Source organism: Equus przewalskii, chromosome 2 (assembly GCF_037783145.1).
Source record: "Equus przewalskii isolate Varuska chromosome 2, EquPr2, whole genome shotgun sequence".
NCBI lineage: Eukaryota > Metazoa > Chordata > Mammalia > Perissodactyla > Equidae > Equus > Equus przewalskii.
Genome location: NC_091832.1, coordinates 117,486,625 through 117,499,253, shown reverse-complemented (window position 1 = coordinate 117,499,253; position 12,629 = coordinate 117,486,625). Strand labels below are relative to the sequence as shown.

Below are 12,629 nucleotides of genomic sequence, written 5' to 3'. Positions count from 1 at the left end.
GCAGCCCTGCGCTGCGCATGCGCAGAGACTGGGCTCGCGCCCGGCTGCGTGGCGTTCGGAGGAGCTGCTGACGCGGGGTTTCTTCCGCGTGAGCCCCGCCCTGGCTGCTGTCGCCCCCGCGTCTGTGCCTGTCCCAGCTTGGCCGGCCTCGCAAAGGGAGGCGTTAATGGGTTTACTGAACAGCTCCTTCTCCACTCGTTCCGCTTTGCTTCAAAATCCTGCTCAACGCACGATTTCCTTCAGCAGCCCGCGCCGGACGCCTGGCCGTCGATAACGGACGTCTCGAGGGGCGCGGGTTGCTCCGAGGAGACCGTTCGACGCCCCTCAGCGGCCCCGGTCCCGCCGAGCCGTGCCCGGGTCCCCGCCGTGCGGCCGTCACGCCGGGGCCCACACGCCTGAGACGGAAGCCGCGTCCGGCCGCCCCGCCGCCCGCGGGGGCGCAGCTCTCCCTGGGGACCCATCCGGGGCTGTGTGTGGAGCCCAGTTCTGCCGATGACGGAGGGGCTCGGGTTCCCGGGTCCGGACGCCACATGCCGCCTCCGCTGCCGCCGGCGTCTCCGCGAGGCCCGGCCCTCGGAGAGGGAAATGCCGTTCGGAGTCGCCGTCGGGCTCTAGGACGCTCACTGCTCGCGAGGCAGCCCCTCTGCCTAGGCTTTTTCGTGGAAAGACTGTTTTTTAAGGCAAATGTAAGTTTCCATTGATACTGTCCATTTAGATCCATGATTCCTGGTGTGGGTCGCACAAATGGGCCTGAAACATCTTGTCAAAGGAGAAACAAGGAGAGTGTCAAAAACTGCTGGGATTACGTCAGAAGGGCTCAGGAGCCAACTGGAAGGAGCCTCCCCGTGTCAGCGAGGGCACAGAGACAATCACTGAAAGACACTGAAACAAATCAAATGTGTTTGAATCTAAGTATTGATAATGGCGACAATTAAAAAGAACTCAGTTGTCCCCTTGGAGGATGCTAATGAGCCGACTCTATTTTGAAAACCGATAAAGAAAGGGGAAGCACTGGGCTTTCACCTCCATCCCCTGCGCCGCTGTATGTCAGGTGATGAACAAGTTGATGACAGGAGGTTGGCCTCTGTGGAAGTACAGCTAGCAAATGAAGAAGGAATGGTAAAATTGTAATGTGACCACTTTACACCTCCTGATGATTTCGTAATGGATGAAAACAATGATCCTCAGTGGCTGTTATCATGAAAATAACGTCAGAACTTTTTTGCCTCTTGATGAAGTATTAATGCAAAAAAAAAAAAATCTAATCTGATTCTAATCAAGCATTCAGGTCTAATTGTCCATTTGCAGTTAATGCAGAGGAAAGAGGAAGATGTAAAATTACCACAAATGAAATCAGCCAAATCCAAACTGTGGAAAACTCTACATCATAAGTGACTTGAGGGGGCCGCCCCATGGCACAGCGGTTAAGTGCGCACGTTCTGCTTCGGTGGCCCCGGGGTTTGTAGGTTCGGATCCTGGGTGCGGACGTGGCACAGTTTGGCACACCATGCTATGGTAGGCGTCCCACATATAAAGGAGAGGAAGATGGGCACAGGTGTTAGCTCAGGGCCAGTCTTCCTCAGCAAAAAGAGGAGGATTGGCAGCAGTTAGCTCAGGGCTAATCTTCCTAAAAAAAATAAATAAGTGACTTGATTCTTCCATAATTCCATTACAGGAAAAAAATAAGTGAGGCAGAACTAAAGATTAAAAGAAAATTGAGAGAGGTATCAAGCAGTTAAAATATATGGAACTTATTTGAACAACGATTCAAATAAAAGAATACTTTTTTAAGAATGTATGTGGCAATGGGGAAGTTTAAGGGGTCCTTGTGTTCTTGATAGTAAAGACTTACTTGTTTTGGTGTGATAATAGCATTAGTATTCTATTTTTTAAAGGAGTAATTTTAGGCTACATACTGAAAGATTTATCAATGAAGTAACAATGCCATAAATATTCAGGAAACAAAATAGGGCTCTTGGAAATTAAAAACATGATACCAGGAGTAGAAGAAAAGGTGAAGATACCTCCAAGAATGCAGAGCAAAAATCTGAAAAGATGAGAAAAAGAGGAGAGTTTAAAAAAAGAAAGAACAGTCCAGGAAGTCCAACATCCAAATATTAGGAATTCCAAAGAGAAAACTCTTAGGAGGAAATAACCAGGGAAATGGTTCAACAAAATTTCCTAGAACTGAAGGACTTGAATCCTTCCATGAATGTCTAGCTCAACAGATAAAAGTTGCACACACAAAGCATAGCACTATGAAATTTCAGCACACAGTCCCCCAGTGTTCTGAAATTGTTTGGAAATCCTACAAGCTTCCAAGTAGAAGAAAGAGAATTCACAAAGAAGTAGGAATAAAAATGGATTGAAGTTATCAAGGAAAACACTGAGAGCTAGAAAACAAGTGGAACAGTACCTTCAGAGCTCTGAGAGAAAAGTATGTCCGATCTAGAATGTGGAATCATCAGATACCCTTTCTGAAGGAAATGATGGAGGATATGCTCCACCAAAATGGGAAGAGAAAGACATGGCATGCAGGGTTTTCACACAGGACACAGCAGAAGGAAATTCCCAGATTGATGGTGAAGGGAGATCCCAGGATGACTGCTGCATACCAGGTCTAGAGTATATGAGCCAGAAGACTCTCCAAGTGGTTGGAAGGCCCTTGGGAAGCCTTGTTTAGGAAAATGAGGTTAATAGAGCATCTGATAGGATTGAGTATATTGACTATATTGATTCAGACAACTGACAAAGAGTTTGGGGTTAAATTAGTGATAACTACTTAGAAAACTAAGTCATCAAAAAGGACACATTTATTGTACCCTCTCTGTACAAACTATTTCAGGGCCATCAAATAGTTGATGAGGGAAAGTTCACACTGATGGAATTTTAGCTAATAAATGCAGAAGGAATATTGGCATTTAAAAATAATTTTAAACACCTGATGAGGTAATTAATATAGTCAATAATCGTTAGTGAGTGCTAAAAGTACTAGGTGAAGAGTAGCATGATGGTTGATTTTGTTTATCGACTGGGTCATGGGGTGCCCAGGTGTTTGGTTAAACATTATTCTGGGAGTGTCTGTAAGGATGTTTCTGGGTGAGATTAACATTTGAATCAGCAGACTGAGTAAAGCATATTGCCCTCCCTAGTGTGTATGGGCCTCATCCAATCAGTTGAAGGCCTGAGTAGAAGAAAAAGAGGACTCTTTTGCAGGTAAGAGGGAACTCCTGCCTTACTGCCTTGAGCTGAGACAGTGGTCTTTTCTTGCTTTCAGATTTGAACTGGAACCTTGGCTTTTGGGTCTCAAGCCTACTGGCTTTCAGACTGGAACTTAGACCATCAGCTCTCCTGGTCCTCAAGCCTTTGGACTTGGAATGGAACTACATTCTCAGCTCTCGTGGGTCTCCAGCTTGCTGACTGCAGATCTTGAGACTTCTCAGCCTCCATAATCACGTGAGCCAGTTCCTTATAGTAAATCTCTTTCTATCCATCTATTCTATTGGTTCTGTTTCTCTGGGAAACCCTGACTAACACAGGTAGGAAAAGGACTTTTCTAATGGAGGGATCAGGCTCACCTCACCTGTGTCCACTGATCAATCTTAGCATCTTTAAACCTGGGACACCAGATACCAGCTACCATAAAATGGGATATAATAAGAAATACTCAGTACTGATTGTCTTAGTTTGGGTTGTTCAAGAACCAGGCAAGGAAAGAAGGATTCGGGTACAAGTCATTTATTTGGGAGGTGATCCCAGGAAGCACCATTGGTGGAGTGTGAAAACAATGCAGGAACAGGAAGGAAGTCAATAAAGAGCATGTTATCAAGCAGCCATTGTGGGCATCTTGAGCTTAATCCCACAGGGGAACTCTGAGAAACAGTGTTGAACGTGTGCTTCAGAGTATAGTACCTGAGAGGAGAGAGCTGGGGTGTTTATACAGCTCCCTTCCATCATTCTTCAAGGGCTCCTCCCAGGAAGTGTTCATTCCTAGTACTTTTGGATTGCAATGTGCATAGGTAGAGAGGGCACTGGTCCCAAAGGAAGCCCTCATGCAAAGGGATGGAGGTGTTAGGGCCAGCCCTGTTGGCTTAGTGGTTAGGTTCAGCACACTCCATTGTGGTGCCCCAGGTTTGCTTCCTGGGTGCAGACCTACACCACTTGTCTGTCCGTGGCTGTGCTGTGGCTGCAGCTCACATACAAAAAGAGGAAGATTGGCAATGGATGTTAGCTCAGGGCAAATCTTCCTCAGCAAAAAAGAGAGAGAGAGAGATGGGGATATACTCACAGGTAGAAGTCAGAATGGCATGCTCCACAATAATAGGGGCTGAGGGGATATGGATGGAGCACCAGAACTATTTGCTATAACCACTTAGGAAGTATTCTTTAAAAAGAAAAGAAAAAGCATGGGTGTGTTTCTGTACTCTTCTTTTTTACTTAAGGGACTACTTTTTAAGAAGAGAAAAATAATAAAGAACTTCATAAAGAAAACCACACTCACCCACAGAAAAAAAAAAAAGCTATCTCCAAAGTGAAAATATCATGCTGAAAAAGAAGGGTGATAATAGTTTTACTACGTGGCTCAGCTCTAAATCACACATACTTAGTCATAATAGTATAAACAATGAATGCAAACATTAAAGCTGCAATATGATTAGGTGGAGAGGTTGAGGAGATAGAAGGAGTGTGTGTGTGTGAGTGATTCTGTGTGTATCTGAGTGTGATAGTGATAGGAGAGGAAAGAGGGATATATCCTCATTTTCCATAGAGAGAAACCAATAGATACTGCCTAACATATAAAGACCAAGAATAGCAATACACCCATTATTTCAAGATATGGAGATACATACAGAGAGGATTAGCTAAAAGACTTAAGAGTAGTTGCCTACTTTTAAGAGAAGGAAAATTGGGGGAGAAGGGGAAGATGACCAACGATTTCTTTTTTGTCATAAAATTCCTTATAGAATTATTTGACCCTAAGCTATCTGGGTATATAATTTTGGCACACACATGCAAAAAACCTTTTTTTTTAAAGAGTGAATTAGAGTCAAATGAAGTGAGCATGTGAGAACAACCCTTAACATGTTTGGCTTAAAAAAGGAGCAAAGTAATGAGACATAGCTGAAGGACAACCCAGAATCAGGATGGGATATTTTAAAAAGAAAGGAGAAGCTAGAGCAAACTGGATGATGATAAGGATGATCCGACAGAGAGCAGGAGAGTAGTAGATGGATGGAAGTCCTTGAGGGTTGGAATCCAAAGTACTAGTGAAGATGGGCCTTTGACGGTCACAGGTAATTCCTGCAAAATAAAGTAAAAGAGAAGATGAGCAAGGTGCCAGTCCATTTGAGTAGGTGGTGGGAAGAGGAGGGAGTTTCCCCTGAGGGCGTTTATTTTCCCAGGTAAGTATGAGGCAGAGCCTTTAGTGAGAGGGGACCATGCTTTGAGAACTATGGCTCTAAGTAACGAGTGGGCACTCCTAGATATCTATAACTAAGTAATTAAGCTTAGACACTGAGGTACTCTTCCCTCATAACTTAACCACGTATTCCCAAAGTCATCCAAACTGAGAAGAACAAATTAAATATTTTAAGCTAAACTGAGGAGCTATAAAAATTAGGAAACCCAGAGCAAAGTGTATTTTAACCCTTTGGGGAGACAGATATTCTCAGTAAGATGGTAATGGTTAAGTAAGTATGCTTGGTAACATTGTAAGTCACTGACCTTGGTAATATTGGAGCATGAGTCTCAGAAGGTCGTCAGGATGAACAGAATTAAAAAGATGCCGCACAAGCCAGAGGTAAATGGTCCCCAGAATCTCATTCACCTCCACACTCCCTATTGTTAAACCCCCGCCAGCTGAGAACCTGGGGTGATGACTTGGAAGCAGACAGAGATATTTGATTTCCGTCTGGAAGGAATCACTGCAGGTTCAGGAAAATTCCCTCCTACTCACTTCAAGTCTCTGGGACTTGCCAGGGGTCAGACAATAGAGGAAATTACCCCTCCAGTCAAGGCAGTTCCATTGCTTCACACTTTGCGTATGTGGAGAAGTATGAAGGCATATCTTCTCCACCGGGGGATTTGACTGAGTAGAGAGCAAGATAAGAGAAATGGGGCTGGGAGAAGCCTTAAAACATCACTTAGCAATTTCATCTGAAGCATTTCCATTGTCATTTTTTTCCTTAGAAATAAGCCCCCAGATAGTGAATTTCACAATACCACTTACTAAAAATTGTTGGGGTTTTTTTTTGAGGAAGATTAGCCCTGAGCTAACTGCTGCCAATCCTCTTCTTTTTGCTGAGGAAGACTGGCCCTGAGCTAACATCCATGCCCATCTTCCTCTACTTTATATGTGGGACACCCACCACAGCATGGCTTGTCAAACGGTGCCGTGTCCGCACCCAGGATGCGAACCTGCGAACCCTGGACCGCTGAAGCAAAATGTGTGCACTTAACCTCTGCACCACCGGGCCAGCCCCATAATTGTTGTATTTTTAAATTATGGCTTGTCCATAATTCAAAGGAGATCTTCTTCACAGTAAGTGAAAATAATTTGCTAGAATTCTAGGTTTTCTACTAATTATATGACCTTGGGAAAATCATATAAACCTGAACATAAGAATTTAATCAAAACCACAAATTATCTTTAAACACTGTACTATTTCTATATGTTAAAGTAGCTGAGTAGTAAGTAATGGGAAGCAGCACCAAGCACAGCATATATTCTTTTCCCTGATTCTTTCAGCATAATTATGAGATTCATCCATGTTGTGCATGTGTCAATAGTTCATTCCACTTTATTGATGATTAGTATTCCATTGTATGGTGTTATGATTTTGTTAAATTAGCATTAGTTAAGTGGAGCACAGGGTGCCAGATGGTGAACTGCGGCTCAACAACAGACCAGAAGAGAAACTGAAATAGAGAAGTTTTATTACTCACAGGTCCTGGAGGATGTATCCAGCATTCCTTGAGGGGCCACATGGGGAGGTCAAGGCAGGGTGCAGGCAGAGAGAAGACTAGACCTCGGGTATGTGATTTATTAGGGTCCACAGGTGGAGTGCTCTGGGGTTCCCAGGCTAAGGCTGGATTGGTCAATTCAAACCAAAAAGAGTGGGGTTTTGGTAAGCTCCATGGGGGTCTTACGTAAGCAACACACAAGGGGAAAGTCTCAGGAGTCAGGGGAGACTGTTGATCACAAGGGCTGTTGGGGAAGTCACATCAGGAACTTACATTTGCTGTGTCAGTTAAAGGTCTCTGCAGGCCACCTGGCCAAACAAAATGGATGCCGAGGCAGCAACACTATGGAGCAGGGTAGCTGAACTCTTGACATATGGATACACCATGATTTGTTTATTCATCCGTCGAAGGCTATTTGGATAATTTCACTTTGGGGCTCTTACAAATAAGGCTCCCCTAAACATTCGTGTACAAGTCTCTGTGTGGACGTGTGCTTTCCTTTCCCCAGCTAAATACCCAGGAGGGAATGGCTGGGCCATTTGGAGGGCAGATGTTTAATTTTTTGAAAAACTGCCCAAACCATTTTCCAAAGTGGTTGTACAATGTTACATTCCTGCCGGCAGTGGATGAGAATTGTCATTCCTCCATCTCCTTGCCACCACGTGGTATGGTTGGTCTTTTTAATTTTAGTCATTGTAGTAGTATGCAATGGTATCTCATTATGTTTGAATTTGCACTCCCCTAGTGACTAATGATGTTAAACATCTTTTCATATGCTTATTTGTTTTTTGCGTATCTTCTTTGGTTAAGGGTCTGAACAGATCTTTTGTCTATTTTCTTATTGAGTTGTTTGTTCTCTTCTTACTAAGTTTTGAAAATTCTCTATATCTTCCATCACAAACATTTTATTTTTCATCTCTAGAAGTTCAACGTGGGTCTTTTTTTAAAAAAAAATGTCTTCCATGCCTCCATTTAATGTGAGCAATCTTTCCCCTACCTGTTTGAAAAAGGTAAAATAACTTTTAATGTCCTCAAACTACTAAATCTGTTTTCTGTATTCTTTGTATTGACTCATTTTTCTCATAATGGGTTATATCTTCCTGTCCTGTCTCCTTTTTTCTCCTCCTTATCCAGCTCCTGATATTGTGAATTTTGCCTTATTGAATGCTTAATATTTTTGTATTCCTATAAATATTCTTGAGCTTTATTCTGGGCCACAGTTCAATTACTTGGAAACAGTTTGATCCTTTCAAGGCTTGTTTTTAGCATCATTAGGTCGTACTAGAGCAGCCTTTAGTCTGTGACTAATTGTATCTCACCAGTCAGAATGCCATTTTGAGTACTTTGCCCAATGCCAAGGTTTTCCACATTGGCTACTGAGAACATGATCTATTGTCTGCTGGTGGTGAGTTCCAGGCATATTTTCCTTTGCTCCTTTTGGGTGGTGTTTTTTTCTATCCTATGTCATTTTCCTCACTTGTCTTTGCTCAGCTGGGCTTTCTGCCATCTCTGGAGCTCTCTCCTCTCAAGTACTCTGGGGTCTCTCCCAGACTCCCAGCTCCAATTTCTTAACTCAGGGGGAATGCTGGTCTCTGCCTGGGTTCCCCCTCCCTGCCCTGTAGCCTGGAAACTTTGTCCAGATACTAAGCTAAAGCAATTATAGGGCTTGCCTCATGTATTACCCCATGGCTCAGGGATCACTGTCCTGCCCTACCTGGTATCCAATGTCTGATCTGTTGTTTCATATATTATTTTGTTGGGGGTTTTTGTAGTTATTTCAGGCAGGAGAGTATATCCAATCTCTGACACTTTGCCCAGAAATAGAAGTTGCTTCTTTTTTTGCTGAGGAAGATTCACCCTGAGCTAACATCTGTGCCAGTCTTCTTCTGTTTTGTATGTCGGTTGCTGCCACAGCATGTCCACCACTGAGTGATGTAGGTCCGTGCCAGGGAACCAAACCAGGCCGCCAAGATGGAGTGCGCCAAACCCAACCACTAGTCCATGGGGCCAGCCCCTAGAAGTTGCTTTTTTATGTGGTTACTTTTAGAGTAATAACTTCTTTTGTTTTTTTGTTTCACCATTTAAATGTACATTCCTGGGCAATATAATTTAATCTTGACAATTTAAAAAGTAAGATATGTCTTTAAAACCATTTTAATCTGTAAATGTACTTCTCCATCCTTTTCATTTCCTTATAGTTCACTAAAGGGGAGTGGGGTGCTGACCTCAGTAAATTTGGAAATGAGTGGAGTCTGTAAAACTAAAGGCAAAAGGAACTACACGTAAGCATTGTAGTCTAGTTGATAAGTCATTCCCCATGAGGATACAGGTTACAGTTCTGATGCTGCTATACATATATAATGGAACTGAACAATTACCTGAATGGGTGGCACAAAGTGGGAGCCAAGATTCTCACTGCTGGAGTGGGATAAGCAAAGGGTGGGGGTTGGGGGGAGGCTAGAATGATCCCTGTGGTAATGGATTAGAATTGGAGACATTAGTAAGAACTCATGTTTAGCTTAATATGGATATAAATGATTACATATAGAAATATTTATAGATATGAGTATATACATAAGTGAAATACACATGTATATTTCTTTACTCTGTCAGCTGAAAGGGCTCAAAAGAAACAACACCTCAGTAGCAATGAGGACACCTAATGCCCAGATCTTGGTTTCCAATACCATTTCCAATAAAAGGAACCAGAGCTTCTTGGAAAAATGGCTGATTCTAAGACTAGCAAAGAAATATACAAGATGAGCCTGGAATGTCTTGGAGTACCAGAAAGCGAGGAAGTACCAAAAAAAACCCCCCAAAAATAACAAAACACCGTATTCATGCAGGTCGGTCAAAGGAGCACAGGAGCCGAATGAAAGAGCTGCCAATGGCCAAAGCTGGAACAATTTGAGCAACAAAATAAAGTCGTATTGGATTATCACAACTGTAAAATAAATATCTATGGGCCCTTATTGATATAAATGAATGATTGAATAAATAAATAAATGGGGAGAAGAGAAAAATCTCCCATGCAGAAGAATTCTAAACAATTTATGCAAATACTTGACTCTCAAGGAGAGGGAGCATAAATCTCCACTCCTTAAATATGGACTGTGCACACTACCTTTCAAGTAGTGCATTTGGAAATGGGGAGAAAAAGAGTTAACTTCATGGTGAAGAAACTTGACAAAACTACTTCATCCAGGTGATCAAGATCCATATCAACAGTGATAAATCATGTTGATAGTATGTAGTTTTGATGTGCCATGATGAAAATGACACTTTACCTTTGTGATCCTCTCCAAAAACCCATAACCCCAGTCAAATCATGAGGAAAACAGACAAATTCCAGTAGAGGAATAAGCTGCAAAATCCCTGACCAGTACTCCTTAAAACTGTCAAGGTCAAGGCTTTCCCCACCCACCCGGAATCCGTGCTCTCTTTCCGGACCTGGCTGAGGAGCAGGCGCCATCATGGGAGTCGACATCCGCCACAACAAGGACCGAAAGGTTCGGCGCAAGGAGCCCAAGAGCCAGGACATCTACCTGAGACTGTTGGTCAAGCTGTACAGGTTTCTGGCCAGACGAACCAACTCCACCTTCAACCAAGTCGTGCTGAAGAGGCTGTTCATGAGTCGCACCAACCAGCCACCTCTGTCCCTTTCCCACATGATCCGGAAGATGAAGCTTCTTGGCCGGGAAAACAAAACAGCTGTGGTTGTAGGGACTATCACCGACGACGTGCAGGTCCAGGAGGTGCCCAAACTGAAGGTGTGTGCCCTGCGTGTGAGCAGTCGTGCCCGGAGCCGCATCCTCAAGGCTGGGGGCAAGATCCTCACCTTCGACCAGTTGGCCCTGGACTGCCCGAAGTGCTGTGGCACCGTCCTGCTCTCTGGTCCTCGAAAGGGCCGAGAGGTGTACAGGCATTTCGGCAAGGCTCCAGGGACCCCGCACAGCCACACCAAACCCTATGTGCATTCCAAGGGCCGCAAGTTCGAGCACGCCTGAGGCCGACGGGCCAGCCGGGGCTACAAAAACTAACCGTGGATTCTACCTTGTTATTAAGAAGATTTTGGACGCTGAAAAAAAAAAAAACTGTCAAGGTCATCAAAAACAAGGAAAGTCTGAGAAACTGTCATAGCCAAGAAGAGCCTAGGGAGACATGACAACTAAATGTAATATGGCAACCTGGATGGGGCCCTGAAACAGAAAAATAAATTAGGTAAAAACTGAGGAAATCTGAATAAACTGTGGATTTTAGTTAATGTATCAGTATTGGTTCATTAAGTGTAACAATGTCCACTACTAATGAAAAATGTTAACAATAGGGAAAACTGAGTATGGGGTATATGGGAACTCTCTGTACCATCTGCTTAATTTTTTTGTAAATAGAAAACTGTTCTAAAAAATAAAAACTATTTAAAACAAAAAAAAAAAGAATCCTGACACTCCAAAGCAAACATGTTTCTCTCTTGTGCTGGATCTACAAATGCTCAGCATCCATGAGCCTGTCCAGACCACAACAGCAGACAAGTACTGTTCACTCCTTGCCTCTCAACTTAATTTCTTCTCCCCCATGAGAATTGCAGCTGTGCCACTAATTGAGTTGATGTTCTGATGTCAATACTTTACCTCTTGTCACTGACATTCTAGACCTGGCTTTTCCGTGAACTTAAACTGAATTTTCTGAGTGCCATTCCCTGCTCCTTAGCACCCTCTCCTAATAAATACCCTAGGGAGTGATTGCATTTTGACTCCACCATAGTGGCCAGCAAACCTTTTTCCAGTGTTCCCTAGAACAGCTCTGCTTTAGTAATTAGCTAAATTTGGCACAACCGTTCCGGTTTCACTGGTGTCCGTGTGAGATCTCCTTTCATCTGTCACCTTCCTTCTATAATTTCCTCGTTATTCCTTTCTGGTAGTCACTGGGGGGAAATAACACGTCCAGAACTAGAATTTTCAGCATACATCTCTGAGATCCTTTATAAAGAAAAGTTCTCACCTATAGCCAGTTTCTTCTGCAGCTATTGATCAAAGAGTTTCCTACAGCAGTTGAAAAAACTGCCTGAACAGTTGGTTTGCCAGCTGCCCCTGTCCTGCCTATGGTTGGGCCCCCTAGGAGGGGTCCCTCCTGTGTTTGCTTGCCTGTGAAGGGACATGTCATAGTGGCACTTCCCCCTGACCAGACAATTCAACAGAGTGTTTTCTTATTCTGAGTAAGAGAGCACCAGCCTCTCCCTGACATCGTGTATTAATTGGACTCTTTCAGATAGTGCAAAATAGAGACATGGATGGGCCACCGTTGGACATAGATGGGGTTTTATTCAAAAGATAGGAGGAAAAAGGGAAAGAAGAAGTGTTTTCAGCAGCCACACAACAGCATAGTGAAGAAATAGCACCATAGGGCTCCATAGAATGGAAGCTCATTTATTCTCTGCTTCTGCTGCTGCTGCTCCCGCCTCTAACAACTGACTGACTGATTTCCTCACGCTCAAACTACCCAAGTCATAGGATCCAATTTGGCCTGCCTATCACAATCCATTTAGGCTACCCCTGTTGGTCAAAGCTCTTGTGCCAGCGTATCTTTTAAGTTGCCCACCAGCCTGTAGATAGCTGCCTTTGAGTCAGGTGCCCATCTGGAGTCTAGTCACCTGCAACCAGGAGATG

The 12,629-nt window shown here is 43.6% G+C and overlaps 1 protein-coding gene across 10 annotated transcripts; it reads left to right on the top strand.

Moving 5' to 3' along the window:
• The first annotated feature begins 17 nt into the window (after window positions 1-17).
• Window positions 18-11,141, top strand: LOC103546317 (large ribosomal subunit protein eL18-like). Of its 10 annotated transcripts, none has more exons than XM_070611782.1 (4): window positions 384-686; window positions 3,278-3,456; window positions 9,162-9,245; window positions 9,810-11,141. In XM_070611782.1, the coding sequence occupies exon 4, from the start codon at window positions 10,437-10,439 to the stop codon at window positions 10,968-10,970; it is 534 nt and encodes a 177-aa protein (XP_070467883.1). In that variant the 5' UTR covers window positions 384-686; window positions 3,278-3,456; window positions 9,162-9,245; window positions 9,810-10,436; the 3' UTR covers window positions 10,971-11,141. The 10 variants fall into 10 exon arrangements, with proteins under 10 accessions (XP_070467876.1, XP_070467878.1, XP_070467879.1 ...); XM_070611781.1 differs by having other exon boundaries at window positions 9,577-11,141; XM_070611776.1 differs by having other exon boundaries at window positions 384-1,515.
• The last annotated feature ends 1,488 nt before the right edge of the window (window positions 11,142-12,629 follow it).

Coding starts and splice junctions, on each gene's coding strand:
- LOC103546317 (XM_070611775.1), top strand. CDS start 10,437: ATGGGAGTCGACATCCGCCACAACAAGGACCGAAAGGTTCGGCGCAAG.